This window comes from Onychomys torridus, chromosome 1 (assembly GCF_903995425.1).
Source record: "Onychomys torridus chromosome 1, mOncTor1.1, whole genome shotgun sequence".
Lineage (NCBI taxonomy): Eukaryota > Metazoa > Chordata > Mammalia > Rodentia > Cricetidae > Onychomys > Onychomys torridus.
The window spans coordinates 56,546,386-56,562,728 of NC_050443.1; the positions used below are offsets into that span (position 1 = coordinate 56,546,386).

At 41.2% G+C, this 16,343-nt stretch overlaps 1 protein-coding gene across 1 annotated transcript in view; it reads left to right on the forward strand.

Annotated features, from left to right (window-relative positions):
* The window catches only part of Agbl1 (ATP/GTP binding protein like 1), a 791,956-nt gene that overhangs the window by 25,056 nt on the left and 750,557 nt on the right, over positions 1-16,343 (forward strand). Inside the window, exons 2-4 of the mRNA XM_036170190.1 lie at positions 7,235-7,359; positions 9,078-9,224; positions 13,669-13,800. Of these exons, the coding sequence (XP_036026083.1) occupies positions 7,235-7,359; positions 9,078-9,224; positions 13,669-13,800 (404 nt within the window). The remainder of the gene's footprint in view (positions 1-7,234; positions 7,360-9,077; positions 9,225-13,668; positions 13,801-16,343) is intronic.

Consider the following 16,343-nt stretch of genomic DNA (forward strand, 5'->3'; position numbering starts at 1 on the left):
AACTCCTCTTTAACTTCAGGACCCTATCCTATGTGATGATGTTGCCCATGTTCAAACTAGGTCTTCCCTTAGTCTAACCTCTCCGCAAACAGTCTCACAGACACACTTAGAGGTGTGTCTCCTAGGAGAATCTAAGTCTAGTCAAGTTGACTTTGAAGGCAAACCACTGGCACCCAACAGGTTGGCAAGAGTTTCCACCTAAAACCTGAGAAAGAAGATTCTAAAACGGAGCTAAAACAGCTTCCTAGTTGTCTCTCTCAAGTTAGCCACAGCCTGCATGCTTGAGCATATGGCGGGTTCCTGGAGCGCATGTTTGACCTGCAGTATGGTGGTAATGAGGTGTCTCCAAGCCACACATTACACTGCTATGTGGTGGATTTAGCTTTTGCTGATTTAAAAAAATAAAAGAGGTTTCTGGGCTACATGTTGCTTGGATAGAAGCATAGATCCACTAACTCCGAGGCAGGATCAGCTGAGGAACTGGCGAGGTGAGGTGGCTGTGGCTTATTCTGGCCTCAGGTTTGATTTTATTAATAAGACCTTCTAATATTCCTGCTACAAACCACCACCATGCCTCCTTTGGATTTTGATCAAGCCTGGTAATTGACTTTTTATCATAGCTCCTAATGTTGCACTTTCCTGAGTGATAACTCAGCGTTGGATCCTCTCTCTCTCTCTCTCTCTCTCTCTCTCTCTCTCTCTCTCTCTCTCTCTCTCTCTTTCAGTATAGAGTTTCTGTGTAGCCCTGGTTGTCCTGCAACTCACTCTGTAGACCAGGCTGGCCTTGAACTCAGAGATCTGCCTGCCTCTATCTCCTGAGTGCTGGGATAAAAGTCATGAGCCATCACTGCCTGGCTTTTAGAACATCTTTTAAGAAGTACCTGGGTAAGTCGGGCAGTGGAGGTGCACGCCTTTAATCCCAGCACTCATGAGGCAGAGGCAGGTGGATCTTTGTGAGTTTGAGGCCAGCCTGGTCTACAGAGTGAGATCCAGGAAAGGTGCAAGGCTACACAGAAAAACCCTGTGGCTTCTCAGGTGCATAGCTGAGTTTTCTGTCTTGGGTACCTTTAATATATATTTTAAAGGTACTGGGTCCAGTGAGCGTCAAAGTAAGAAATGGTGGCGAAAGTGATGACTTCCTTCCTCAGGACCGGTGTTGAGGCTTGGGCTGCAGGCACCAGGAGGTGTTATTTACTAGCTGTGTTCAGAATCCATCTAAAAGAGCCGAAAATTGTTTGACACTGCTTTTCCGTCATCCTGAATTCTCACCTGCCCATCCTGTGCTGTAATTTGTCAACTGTGTCTTGGAGAGACATCAGAGCCTGCCTAGAATAGAGACAGAGCTGGCTCTCCAATGGATGCCATTCAGAGGAAATCAGAGAACCTTTCAGGGATATGATGCTGTTGATTACCGTCATATTAGCATCAGGACTGGGAGACTTCACCATCTACCGACAAGTGTGCCAGGCACTGTTGACAAGGCACAGGACTCCAGATTGTTTTTGCCAGAGGAAGCAAGCTCCCTCTCTTCAGACACACATTTATTTCCCCTCTGCTCTCCTTATGAGTATTTTTGCTAAGTCTGGAACATCATGACACAGATGGAAAACTGACTTAGGAGGCTGTATCTCTGATGACCTTCCAACCTATTTTTAGGTTATTCGCCTTTTCTCCACCATGTGTGTCCACACATGTGTTTTACTCATGTTTTATTGAGTATTTATTGTAATCAAGCCTTTTTACATTGGATATGCTGTATCTAACCCAGTAACACCTATGAGTTAGGAGTAATTATTAGGGAATACTGTGAATATAGAAATTGAATTTTATGGAGGTAATAGAAGCTGGCCTAAAGTGAACCTGCATTAGAAGTACATCTTTGGACTGGGGCTATTACTCAGTGGTAGAACACTTGTAAAGCATATTCAAGCTGTGTATGTGGGATAATTCTGCAACAATGCTCACACTGCAACACACCTTAAGGAAAATTTCAGGATTGAGGAAAACAGAGCAGCAAAGCCATGGCAGATTGCCTAGTGTTTGTCTGATTTGTACTGCTCTGTCCCATCACATCCATTTCATTCTACCTCACTCTAACCTATCCTGTTATACCCCATTCCATCCCATTCATTTTATATCTTCTCATTTCATTCCATCCCATCTCTCTATCTCTTCCCATCCCATGGCTACGGCAATGCTTCTTTGTTTAAGACCCCATAGCAGATACTATGGATGCCAAAAGGAGTAATTCCTAATTCTGAGTCTAGAGGAGTTCACAGCTCAGGTAGAGTGTGGACAACTGGGAAATGTTCGACTCTTCTGCTTGGGGATGGTCTAGGGCCATCTACCTGAATATGGGACAACATCATAGCCCAATTAACTGATAGAATATAGTGGGTATGACATATTTGGAATTTGAGACAATGTCAAAAGAAACCCTGGGACTTTGAGCTAATTCTCCTTGAATGCTATCCCTGGGGGAAATCATCTGCTATGTCAGACAATCAAGATACTTAAGACTCTCCTGCTAAAAAGCACATATGTGGTTAATAGTCCTAGGTGAGCCCAGCTCTCCAGATCTCCTTGTTGCAGTTCAAGACATGTAATCAGCATGTCTGCCAGCATGGTACCTCTTTCTGACTTCAGTTGTCACCAAGAAAGACAAAAGAAACTATCAATCAATCCCTGTCCCAGTCCCCCATTCCCCAAATCAAAAGACTAGATGAAAGACTGTTGTTTGAAGCCATTGAGTTTTAGAGTGATTTGTTACCTAATCATACAGAACCAGAACTGGAGGTAAGAAAATAACCAGCTTCAAGTAAGCATTATCTAAGGAAGGGTATGCATAAGGTGTTGTTGAAAGAAACCAAATGTACAGAAAGTAAGTTTGTTTCCTGCAAGGCCAAGCACTGCCTCATTTCAGTGGTTCCAGTTATACCATAACCTTTGTGAAGCACATCTGCTGATCCATTGGGCTAGTGTGGTACCCACTGTGTTCAGACATTTGGCAATTGTGGATAATGGGTGCTGAGAAGACAAGATAGCCGAGGAAACTAGAGAGAAAGGGGAACTGGAGCTAGAAACTGAAATATGATTGGAAGAGGGAGGATAAATGATGCTCAATCAGTGGCATCGGATGAACAAATCCCAGATGGCACAGGTACCCATGATGCTCTTGGGCACACTTATTGGCTCTGTGTAGTTGAGATGTTCTGCCCTGGGGTGGGAGACAGAACTGGAAATGTGCCTTCATGGCAGTGATATGAAGGGTCTTATTTTCATACGATGATGCTGAGCAGGAAGAAGAAGACAAGAGGGAGGCACACATAATTTGAAGACAAGGAAGCAACCAATTCAAAACAGTCTATGAGAAAATTGCAATTCAAAACTGCAGTCTCTGAAAGACACTGTTTGTTCTTCCAATGGTTTGTCTCATCCTGAAAGCTTGGCAGATCCATTTTTTATTGGAAAGTCTTAACCGACAGGGGATTACTCAGTGATTCATTTAAAAGGAATCATTAAAGGAAAATCAAGGCACATCACATCCTGCCTTCTTTAATTGCTCATTTATTATTACTGTGGGTGAGATAACGGCTTGTGCTATTCTTCTAAATAGTGTAAAATATTTATTGGTAAATATAGCAATGCATAAATTAATGCCACTTGAGGGGCATTTTTCCACTCATAGCCATAATTTTTACTTAAAGAAAAACAACACTGATGTACTCTGGCTGAGCATTGAGTGAGAAAGTAGTGAGCTCAACATCTATAGGAAGCAACTGCCTTCTTTGTTTCTTTGTCATATCAGGGTTCTCTGGATGAACCTATAGCATGTCTGTAAAATCAATTTCTTTTCCATTAGGATCACTAGGCTTGGGAAGAGGGCACATAGAGGTATACATTTTTTCTTTAAAAGTCACAGCTGAATTCAGTAGCAATCTCTCCAACCTTAAGAGACTTTTAATAAGTGAGGATATTTGTTATATTTCTTATTTGAAAGTCTACATATAGATGGACTTGGTGGCTTAACCTAGGACTCAAGATAATGTCTTCATACAACAACATCCAAAAATAGGGATTCTTTCTGCATAAAATCCTTTTCACAATCTTCCAGCAGACTTCCACTCAGGCTTTTTTTTTTTTCCTCTTAGAACCAGGACTTATATCCACTTCTAAACTAGTCATGTTAACTCCAGAAGGGCTTCAAAGAGGTGACCAGGTTCCTTCTCTAGGCTGGGGAGAGGGGCAAGCATCTTCTATCAGTGCCAGATTGCTCTTTTGAAGCAAAATAAATAAGAAAAGCTACTTATTTATTTTTATGTGTATGGGTGTTTTGTCTGCATAAATGTATGTGTACTCTATACATACAGTGTCCATGGAGACCATAAGAGGGCACCAGACTCCCTGGAACTAGAATTGTAGATGGTCACGAACCACTGTGTGGGGTGCTGGGAATCAAACCTGGTTCCCTGCAAGAGCGTGCAGTACTCTTAACCACCATGGCATCTCTCCAGTCATAGACAGGCTTTTCATGGAAGGAACTACAGAGGGATGGCTGATTGGTGTGAAGCCCATATTTTTGGCCACAGATAGAAGTAACTTGGGGATGGTGATTTAATATATAACACATGGCCAGCTATATCCCTGCTGGAAAATACAATAGGACCATGCAAGACAAGGATGTTCTCAGGGAGCATTAGTGGGCCCTGTAACAAAGCAGGCAATTCTTTAGCTGGAGAAATTAATTCAATAAAACATACAGATTGCATATTATACCTCAGGAGATGGGAATACAGAGACAAGTAATACCTAGCTTTCACCCATAAAGCATTTTAATTCCCCACACCATCTGCTCTATTCAATTGGTCATACAGAATGCAGATTCACACCCCATTGTCACCATGCTGCCTTGCTTCCCTCTGGAACAAGAGGCTACAGTATGACTAGAATGTCCCATTGCTCCCTCTTTACTTGGTTACTTTGACTTTTCAGTCATGGACATGGCTAGGTTAAATGTCCCTTTCCTTGACTCCCCCAGCACCAGTGTTTACCTTTGCCACAGGCCTTAGCATTCCTAGGTCTGACTCTCTGCCAGCTGTTATCTCAGCCAGGCCTGGAGCCTGTGATGGCAGATTGTGTTTTGATCAATATGTATCCTCACTGCCTAGTCAGTGACTAGAACACAGATGACATCCAATGGATGTCTGTGGGATGAATGCATGAATAATTGAACAGAAGGAAATGAAAGTTGGACCTTTATTCCCCTTCCATCAGCTTCTACCTTATTAGTTTTTCTCTCTCTCTTTTCTCACCTCTTCATTTCCTCTTTTGTTTTCCTTTTCCTTGTAATCAAGTAATGAGTCTAGCATTTTAAGTTATAAAGCACTTGAATAGTCTCACAAAATGCTTATATCTCCTTTCTTCACAGAAAGAGAGGATGTGATTGAGGTTGACCCATAAATATCAATATTAGTCAGAGAAAGAACCCCATAAACATGTTTTTATTCTACTTCAAATAATCTTTGGGTCTACTTGCAAATGTCTGGAGGTCTGCGAACCCCCAAATGATAGGTCTATCTCTGAAAAGATCAATGGTTCTTGTTTTCAGCTTTGAGTAGAGGAGGACACTGACATTGTGTGTAAACATAACTGTCAGTTGCTAAAGGGTCACTGGGACTTGAAATCTGGGAGTGTGATACCTTCTGTTAATATGATGAGGGCCACATGCCTCTTTTCAGCCAAAGCTCCCAGAACAGATGCCAGAGTATAATTATTATTTTTCCTGATAGGTCTACATATCAAGTACTGGGGGACTCCAGAGGCCTCGTATACCTGGAAAGGGAGTTAGTAAACGCAGGCTTGATATTTTGTCCATCATGATTTTTTTCATTAGTTTTGATTTGTAAAAATATAGTATCAAGATATCTACCTTAATGTCTCCTAATGTCTTCTGGAGTTTTATGCTGGAGTACATAGCCCTGTTATGTGTTTTGAGGTATGACTTTCTGGAATGTATTGGGTAGTAGTGGACTTTGTGAATCCCCTGGAATTCTTCTGGATTCTATTAGAAATATTTATTTCGTATTTTCTCTGAGGCAATCCTACTTCCAGGTGCTGTTTGCTAAAGGTTCTGATACGAGTGGAGGTGAGATAGGAAACAAAAGATTATACATTGATGCCGGTACTATCCAGTGAGTACTCTGTCGAAAACTGAAAGCTAGGTGATGAAGAGGTAGAAGGTATCCCAGAACTGGCTTGTGGGAAGGAGAGGTGGAGATATCCCAAGGTCCACCATGCACTGGAAGAATAAGCTAGAATTGACTAGGCTGAAAGACAGGAAAAGAGCTGCCAGAAGAGGAAACAGTATGGTTGAACTTGTAGATCAAGCTATAACATTTCTTGGGCAGGAATCTACAAGTTTCCATATGATGGGAAATACCTATTTTGGACAGGAATGTTGAAATTAATGATGAAGTTGGAGATAGTAGTAGAAGATCATGAAAAATTTTGGTTTCCTGCCTTTGCCCTGTGTATAGCAGAGAGTTATTGGGGTCTTTGAAGCCAATAAGAAGCACAAGACTTATCAATGGAATGTTAAGACTTTATTGTAAATGGCACACATACCCAAATAAACAAAGACAAAAATGACCACCCCCTAATCTTACAGTGGGAATGTGGAGTGGGTTGTATTTCTGGAACTAGGATATAGGTTACCCCAGAGAATTCTGCATATTCTTCCACCTTCTGAATGAAGACTTTTCTTCTAAAAATAAAAAGTGACAGTGTCAGGACTTACAAGGATTTCTAAGATAATCTTCACAATAGGATCTGCTACTACTCTGCCCTTTTCTTCAGAAAATCAAAGCTTATCTTTGTTTGACAAGGCACTATTTGTATCAGAACATTTAGATGGCTTCTGTTGCTTTTTGTGATCACCACTAAAAATAATCCAAGGTTACTTAAATACATGATGTTCTTGGGACCCACAAAACTCCTTTAGTTTGTTGTCTAGGGTCATTCATTAATATGTGTGTTTGTGTGTACCTCAATGATGCTATTATTAAACTGGCCCCCAAAGAGGGGTCTTCAATATTATCTAGGCACAGCCCCTGAAGCCCCTATTTCAGAGAGTGCACTGATTGCTACTTAAGGAGAGCTCCCTTGTCTCTTCTTTCACTTTGTGGGGTTTTTCTTCACGCAGCAAAGCTTAACTGCCCATTCTTTGCATCTCTAGCCAGGCTACTTCTGTCCTCTTGCATTCATTGTCAAGATATCTGTCTGTGTTATCATTGCAGAACTCCTCTGACAAAGCATCAATCCTGGCCATCCTCCAGGTCCTCAGCGATCTGCTTTCTGTTGGTGAGTAGACTGTGGCCACATCAAATCATATTGTGGATTGGGGACAGTGCTGGCTGTGGTCTGTCCCAGGAAACTGTGGAGCTGGGAATTTTTGTAACTTAACTTTCCTGTGTAAGAGAGAACCAGGGGCCCATATTTTCCCTTTGATGTGATGTGGTAAGACACGTGTAGACTGGGATAATCACACTTAGGCTTTTCAGTCTTGTCACCTACATTACAATGCCCAGACTTAGGAGGCAGTGAGATGTTGGGTGGTTATGCTATATTTTCCACTTTATAAAGCCAAATGTCTTCATCTGGGAGGGCTCCTCAGCAACTACATCCCTCACCTTCCTAGGCTCCCTTCCTCTGGGGCTCACTGGAGGAACCAGGTACTGCAGCTTTCTTACATATATCATGTGGGGATAGGACTAAGAGGCAGGGGGATTTCATAAGTTAAGAAGCTTTTCAGAAATGAGATGACAGGATTGAGTATCTGGGAGTCATCTGGGTTAACTGGATCAAGAGATACTAGCACAAACAGGCAACGTTAAGGAAGAACGACATGCCAGACAGAGATGTAGTCTCAAGGGTCCCATCACACTGTGGCCTTTTTTTTTTAAATCAGCTTTTGTGTCCTCTGGTGGCAGGACCACTTCCCTGCAGTTTTGTTGTTGTTTGTTTGTTTGTTTTTTGAATGAGTTCCCTTTTACAGGTCATCACTCCTCTCCTGAGATAAAACTGTCTTCAGGAGGAGTGTGAAAATGTTTAGAATGAAGCCTTGGAATTTCTTCTCCGTTATGGATGATCTTTTTTTTCTTAAGCCAAGGTCTCACTCTATAGACCAGGCTGTCCTGGGACTAGCAATCCTCCTGCCTAAGCCTTCTATGTGCTGGGATTACAAGTGTGCAGCGCCACTCCTGGGTACATGTGCTTCTCCCCTCCCTTCTTCCTTCCTGCCTTTGTTTCTTCCTTTTTGGGGGTAGACGATTCTGGGGAAATCAAAATTTCTCCATTGATATAATTATACCTTGTTGGCTACCTTGATTAGGCCACACAGGGCCTTTTCCATGTTACTGTGTAATCACTACTTTTGAGGTGTCCTTGGGAAAAGTGAGAGAGGTCTTATTCAAATCTATTCTTTGGTAGAAAATACTTCCCCATGGCTCAGGACTCTGATCAGGAGTCATCAGATGGTGTGCCTGGGCATTTTTGTTTCTTAAGGGGTTCCTAAAGTGTTTCCTATAATTCCTTTCTACTAGTCGCTAAAGAGCAGAATTAGAAAACCATTACACTGTCAACAAAATTATTCCAGATAAGAGACCACCTCTTTCCTGTTACTAATGATCCAAGTTTTTTTGCAGAAGAATGTTTACTGTATGATGATGTGCATCACATATATGATGCTTACATGTCTATTTGTATACATCTACATGCATGTGTACACATCATTGAAGAGTTCACAGGTCCCCAGAACTTGCAATATCACTCAATTCATCATATCTGTGGAAGGTGAATATATTAAAATATCTAAATATTCCACAACTACCATATTTCACACCTTTCTCCCTTCAGATGCTAGCACACCTCAAGTAAGAGTCATTCCATGAATCTTCCAGTCTGTGTTTCTGTGGTGAAATGAATGAACCTTTGCTTTGTCTCTGGCTGTGAGGGCTGAGGTCTGCTCTGGGGAGGAGGCTTATCATTTGGGGCTCATCTTTTTTCTGGTTTCCTCTCAGGCACAGACCGGAGGATTTACTACATGATCAGCAAAGGTGGCAGTGAAGCCCTTCTGCAGACTCTGGTGGACACAGCAAGGTCCCCTTCTCCTGACTATGACATCCTTCTTCCTCTCTTCAGGCTGATGGCCAAAGTTGGCCTAAGAGGTACTAGCACTTTAAGACCTAATGATGTCTTGACAACAGACTTCTGGAGTTGCTCCTGAGAGCAGTTGGGGAACACCCTTGTGAGGAGGCAGAAGGGAGGTCTCCAGTGCCTTGGTGACAGCAGGGCCAGCCTTATAAGGGAGGCAATTTTACTTTTGGTTATTGTTATTTTGAGGCACAGAGTCTTACATGTTTTTGAGTCTGGCTCCAAACTATGTTGCTCAGGGCGGCCTCAGATTTATTGCAATCCTTCTGCCTCAGCTTTCTACATACTGGAATCAGAGGTAGTCACCATAATACTTGGCAAGGTAAATTTAAAAAACAATGTAGATGTCAGGTAATAAAAAATGGGTTGCTTTATACATGAATGAATGACACCCAGAAGTTGCAGTCACAGCTGGCACGGACTGCAAAAGCTCGGATCATAAGTCAGAAAAGATGGGAGTGACTCCAGTGCATTTTAAATAATTACACAAAATGGTACTGTTTGGGGAAGTATATCTCATAGGAAAGTACAATATGTGCATTAGCTTTTTTCTCTTGTTTTGGAAGCAGTCTCATGTAGCCAAGTTGCCCTGGAACTCACTATGTAGCAAAGGATGATCTTGAACTCCCGAGTGCTAAGATTGTAGATAATGTACCACCAAGCCTGACCATACTTGTGCATTCAATTTTTAGAGCTATCATAGTAAACTGCCACAGGCAGTTTGTCATTATACACCATAAATATAGTCTCTGATACTTCTGGGGTTCATAAGTCCCAAACCAAGTCCTGACAGGGTAGTATCTTTTTAGAAGGCCTGACAGAGAGTCTGTTCTATTTTCTGCTTCTCTCTTGGTATTGCTGCAGCCTTCATCCTCTCTTCCTTCCTCTCTTTTGATTTATAGATTTATCACTCCCTTCTCTATCTTTGTGTTCACAGAGAATTTTCTGTGTTCATTTTGTGTGTCCTCTCCTCTCCATACAGGGGTATTAGTCATAAGGTTTAGGTTCCAGTTTGTCCTGTTTGATCCCTTCTTAGCTAATTCAATGTATAAACCTCTTTTTTTTTCCAAATAAGATGGCATCTTGGATGTCTGGGTGGAAATGGATTTGGGGGTGGGGGTGGAGACACTGTTAGTTCAATCAACTATGATAAGTCACATAGCAATAGAGCTTCTGAGTATTTCTCTTTCCTCCTAGAGGACCCTGAAACACCTTCTTAGGTCACCAGAACTTCCTGGAGCAGGGTTGAATAATTTAAGCATTTAGAGTTCATGCATACTTTGCAAAAAAACCGCTTTAACTGTTAAGCTTAAACCGTATGTTGAATATCATGACGGTCACAATTGAGAAGCTCAGGTCCCTTTGATGTTCATTGCCAGCAGCCAAAACCAAAGGCTCCAGCACACTCTGTCAATGTTTAGATCTCTACTTCAAGTTCATTGACATTCTACAGATTGACTGAGAAACAGGCCTTAGGTAGCACCTGCACGAATATGTCCCAACATAACTAACAACATTCATTTAGTGATCATTCATGCACAGTTCCACACACCACAAACATCTCTGTGACCAAGATGGTGAAGAAGTCTGCTCCCACAGAGCTTCTGTTCCAAGTGGGGCAGGCCAGCTGGTCAGCCAATAATTAACTGGATGTTAGCAGACTGTGATGAGTGCCTCAAGGAAGAGAAAGATGGATGCTACCCTAGGATGGCATGGTCAGGGAGAGTGACATTTGAGCTGAAACTTGAAGAACAGGAGAAAGTCAGCAAAGCTGAGTGGGCCAAGTGAACTCTAAGAAAAAACAGTAGAGACCTGATCTGTCCCCCAGTCACACAGTGCAGGCTGGTTTCAAGTCTGTCCCTGATACTTACTAGATGTTTGATCCTGGTCAAGTTACTTAAGGTTTATGAACCATGGTGCCCTTATGTCTAAAATGGAAGCATAGAATTTAATTCTACAGTTCCTAGGAAGAATAAATGAAGTATTAGGTCATATCCTTAACATATGGGGTCAGGGACTAACAGTCAAGTGATAAGAGACACACCAAGGCAGTGGTTCCCAAGTTACTGTTCTTTTGCATGTGGGTTAAATGTATGTGTCCATGTATTCACATGTATGTACATGTATGTTCATATAGAAACTAGGAGGTGAGGTTTCTCAATTTCTTACCACTTTATTTTTTTGAGACAGAGTCTTTCACTGAACCCAGAGCTCACTCTATTAGATTTGTTTGTCAATGAGCTGCTGGGATCCTCTTACTATTGCCCCACAGTGCTGGGGTTACAGGTATAGGTGCAGCTACACACAGCTGTTTTCATTGCTGTAGAGGATCTGAACTAAGTTCCTCATGTTTACACAGCAAGAACTCTTAACCACTGAGCTATCTTCCCAGTTTCAATCTTCTTATCCTTAGAGCAAATTTTATTGTGAATATGGGGTTCTCAACATGGCATTATGAAATACAAGTGGTGGTGCCATTCCCACAGTGAAGCAGATGAACATATCTGTGATCTCACAAAGTCGCTTTATTTTATAAAGTCACGACAGGAGCAGCTAACATCTACATACTTAGCAGGGTACAATTTTGTTAGTTTCGACTTCACGTGGAACACAAGAGCTCTCAATTTGTTTATTCTGAGTCAAATTTGCTGTATTGTGTCTTGTGACCTTTCCTTCCTCCCTGCTTCCTCTGCTTAGTTCCCAAAATCAGTGGGAAGCCCTGTTCCAGTCTCTACCATTGTGTGCTCCTGGCCCTCATGCTGGTGCGGATGCCTTGTCAACAAGACAATGGAGAGCAAATGTTGGTGAGGGTGTGAAGAAAGGGAACCTTTGGACACTTTGTAGTGCTGAAGATTAGGATGGCCATTAATGAAAACAACATAAAATTAAAAAAAAAAAAAGAGCTATCACATGGGCATGGTGATACACACCTGGAATCCTGCCACTTGGGAGATAAAGGCAGGAGAAGTTCATAGTCAGTTCAAGGCCAGACTGGGCTACAGGAGACCCTGTCTCAAAAAAACAAAACAAAACAATACAAACAAACAAACAAACAAACAAACAAAAACCCCAAATGAACAAATAGATTATGAAATTATCATCTGACTCAGATATTTCTATAATCTCTGATTTGAACATATGCCCAAAGGAAACGACTAACTTATAAAGATCTCTGCCTTCTCATGTTCATTGCAATACTATACACAATAACCATGACATAGACATAACTTAAGCATCCATGGATAGATGCTAGATAAAGAAAATGTGATATACATATGAAAGGGAATATAATCTAGCCCCTAGTGGGATATACCCAGAGGACATTATGCTAAATGAAATCATGAAATAAATATAGACATATATTTCTATGAATTTTATAATGATGATTTAGGTATCACACTTAGGAAATGACACAAACAAATGGGACTAGACACAGTCACCTGATAGTGGGTACAAAGAGCCCAAACAAGAGGACCTTTCCTCGTATTTTTCATGCTTATTTTGTAACTATTAAAATGATAATGATGATGATTTACTTACAACACTAGATAGCTTGACATTAGAGCAATCATTTAGGAATACTTTTTAATTTTTATTTTAGTTTCTTAAAATCTGTTTTTACTTTTCATTATGAAAATTCTTTGTTAAATAGAAAGATTATCACCATCTACCAATAACTTTGATCTAACTTCTCCAAAAGTTCCATACTACCTTTTGCATATTTAAAACAATATCCAATCAAAGAAGTAAGATCCATGCCTGGCATGCCTTTAATCCCTACACAACTTGAGAGGCAGAGGCAGAAGCAGAGGCAGAGGCAGAGGCAGAGGCAGAGGCAGAGGCAGAGGCAGAGGCAGAGGCAGAGGCAGAGGCAGAGGCAGAGGCAGAGGCAGAGGCAGAGGCAGAGGCAGAGGCAGAGGCAGAGGCAGAAGCAGGTGGATCTTTGTGAATTTGAGGCCAGCCTGGTCTCTATTGTGAGTTTCAGGACAGCTGGGACTATGTAGAAAAACCCTGTCTCAAGAAAAAAAGAAAGAAAGAGAGAGAGAAAGAAGGAAGGAAAGAAAGCAGAAAAGGGAAAAAAAGGAGTATTCAATCAAAGTTCATGCACTGCATTAAAATGCTACGTTGTTTTTTTGTTTTTTTTGTTTTTTTGTTTTTTTTTTCATCCCAGATTTGCCTTAAAGACATTGGTATATATGAGGATGACCAGGAGTGCCTTTAGAGGCAAAGTCTTACATTCTTAGGCCCAATAGCCTTCATGTCAATAACTGCATCCAGACTTCACTTTTCTTATGCATTTGGTTCCAATGGGGGGCATGTTTAGAATATTTTTAATTAAGTTAAAAGTGTCTTTAGCTCTAATTGTTCTCCTACCCTACCCCTGTCATTTTCCTTCTCTCCCCAAACCTTCAGAATGAATTTGAGACATAATTAAAAGAGATGGATTTGTATTCCTAGATAAGAAGTTTGGACAGAAGGCACTGGAATTAGAAGCACTTGATGTGACCTTGATTCTGGCCAGGAAAAACCTGTCTCACAGCCACAACCTCCTCCACTGTCTCTGGGCACTGCGTGTGTTTGCCTCCAGTGGTAAGTTCCAGACCTGGACTAGGGCACCTGGAAACCATGTGATGGTGGAGTCGGGGTTTGCATGGAGGGTGCATGTCATCCCATTCAGACACAGAAAGGAACCTGACAGTCCAGAGGCCATGGAGGCCAGAAGTTGTTTATTTATTGCCTTGCTCAGGTAGAGCTGTAGATCTAGTTCCTTGGTATTGGCTTTGGCTTTCCCTCTGAGTTGCGTTTACAGCATGACAAGCTTCTCTATCAGTACTACCAGGTAAAGAAGTCCCGTGGTAGGAGAAAGGCAAACTTTCTTCAGATCTTGACATAGTCATAATATTACATTAGAAAAATGAAATCAACATTATAATTCCTGGGGAGATAACTCAGCCAGTAAAATGCTTGCAAGCATGAGGCCTTGAGAACCCACATAAAAATGCTAGTATGTGCACTTGCAATCCCAATGCTCGGGAAGTAGAGGCAGGAGGATGCCTGGAGCTCGCTGGCCACCAGGGGTAGCCTAATTGGTGAGGTCTAAGCCAATGAGGCACTCTGACTCAAAGGAAGCAGACTGCATTCTTATGGATGACACTTGGCCTCCACAAACAAATGCATGTGAACCCACACACCGACTTGTGCAAATATGTGCACACACACATTAAAGCAAAGAATAGTCCTTATTAATTCCATGAAGCTACTCACTTATATAACAAAATCCTTACTGATTTTTTTCTAACCTCATGATCCTTCCCAACAAATCCTCTCTCTGGGTGATTGTATTGGAACATGTCAGCTGATGGTTATTAAGCATCTACTTAACTCAACTATTTTTAATTATCACAATAATTGTGTGTTTAGATCTACATTTTCATATCGCAGCAAAGAAAAATCCAGCAGCTTAGAAGAGTGAAGTAATTACTTAAATTTATACAGATAAAAAGTCCTGAAGGCTGGTTTTAAAATTCCAAAAATCATGTTAATTCTACTCCATGTGGAGGCACTTTTCATTAATAGATTAGATTCTATACCTCCTATCTCACATGTAATGAACATAGACTTTCATTTCTCCTTTCTGAGCTCCCTTCCTGGGGAATAAAAGTGACAATTATTTAGATGTAATATACTCTGTAGGGGAAAGAATGTGGGCTTAGAGCCAGGGAGTCCTAAATTTGACTCTGATGCTATTTCTTATGAGTCATGGAATATGGATACTTGACCTGCTTAACCTCATTTTTTTTATCTTTGTAAAATTATAGCAGTAATAATTATTACTGTTAATCTACTAGGTTTTTTGTTTTACTAAAATAACAGGAATTAATTTTCTCCCAGTGCTAAAGGCTGGAGGTCTGAGCTCAAGATGTTGGCAAGGCTTGCTTCTTCTAGTAGCCTGTCTCCTTAGCCTTAAGAGGATTCTATCATCTTGCTGTGTCCCCACATGGTTTTTCCTGTGGGCTTGCACATCCTTAGTCTCATTCTATGCTTAAATTTTCTTTATGACAGACACAAGGCAGGTTAGATTATATCTGTCCTCCAGTGGCCTCCCTTTAACTTAATTACTTCATTGGGTCATAAGGATTCAGGCTTTAAAATGGATTTTGGGGAATGCATTCATCCCTCAGCAAATTTCATGTGCTTGTCAGATGGGACAAACAAGATTATGTGCCCAGGTAAGACAGTGACACAGCAGCTGCCTATCCCCAACCCTACGCTTTTCTCTAACGTTTTGAAATTGCATGAAGAGTACACGTAGGTGTAGTATGTAATTTCTCCAGATATCCTAAGAGCTGCTGAAATATCCAAATTGTATTGATTTTCATTTTACTTTAAACATAGGGTCTCACATAGCCCAGACTGCCCTCAAACTCATCATATAGCCAAAGATAACCTTGAACTCCATGTCCTCTTGCTTCCATCTCCCAAATGCTGGGATTACAGTCATGTGCCACTATGCCTGGCTCAGTATCTCAATTTTCATTGTTGTGTTCTCTTAATAAACATGGGAGATACATAAAGAAATAGTTGGATTATTGGGTGTTTGTTCACAAATTGTGTCTTCTCTCTCTCTCTCTCTCTCTCTCTCTCTCTCTCTCTCTCTCTCTCTCTCTCTCGTGTGTGTGTGTGTGTGTGTGTGTGTGTGTGTGTGTGTGTGTGAGAGAGAGAGAGAGAGAGAGAGAGAGAGAGAGAGAGAGAGAGAGAACAAAGACTATCAGAGAGCATTTGGTAATATCTGAATGAATCTGTACAAATCCATCTCCAAAATAGTAAAAGAGGAACTGTGGCATTCTATGAGAGATAACTGTCATTAATGAGTAGCCTAAAAGCATGACAGCCAATTTGGAGCTTGCTAGCAGCACAAGACTTTCTCTGTGTCTTGGTTTACTAAAGGCTGCGTGACTTGCTTTCTTTAATACATTTAAGCAATGATTATTAATTTCTAGCAATAAAGCATCAGCTTAGCTCTGAGAAAGCCTTAAATTTGTCTGTGGGTGTGAGAAGACAATCAAGTTTGGTCATATGTTAGCCTACATTTATTATACTGTGCATTGCATTTGCTTGTGAAAGGCTGACAG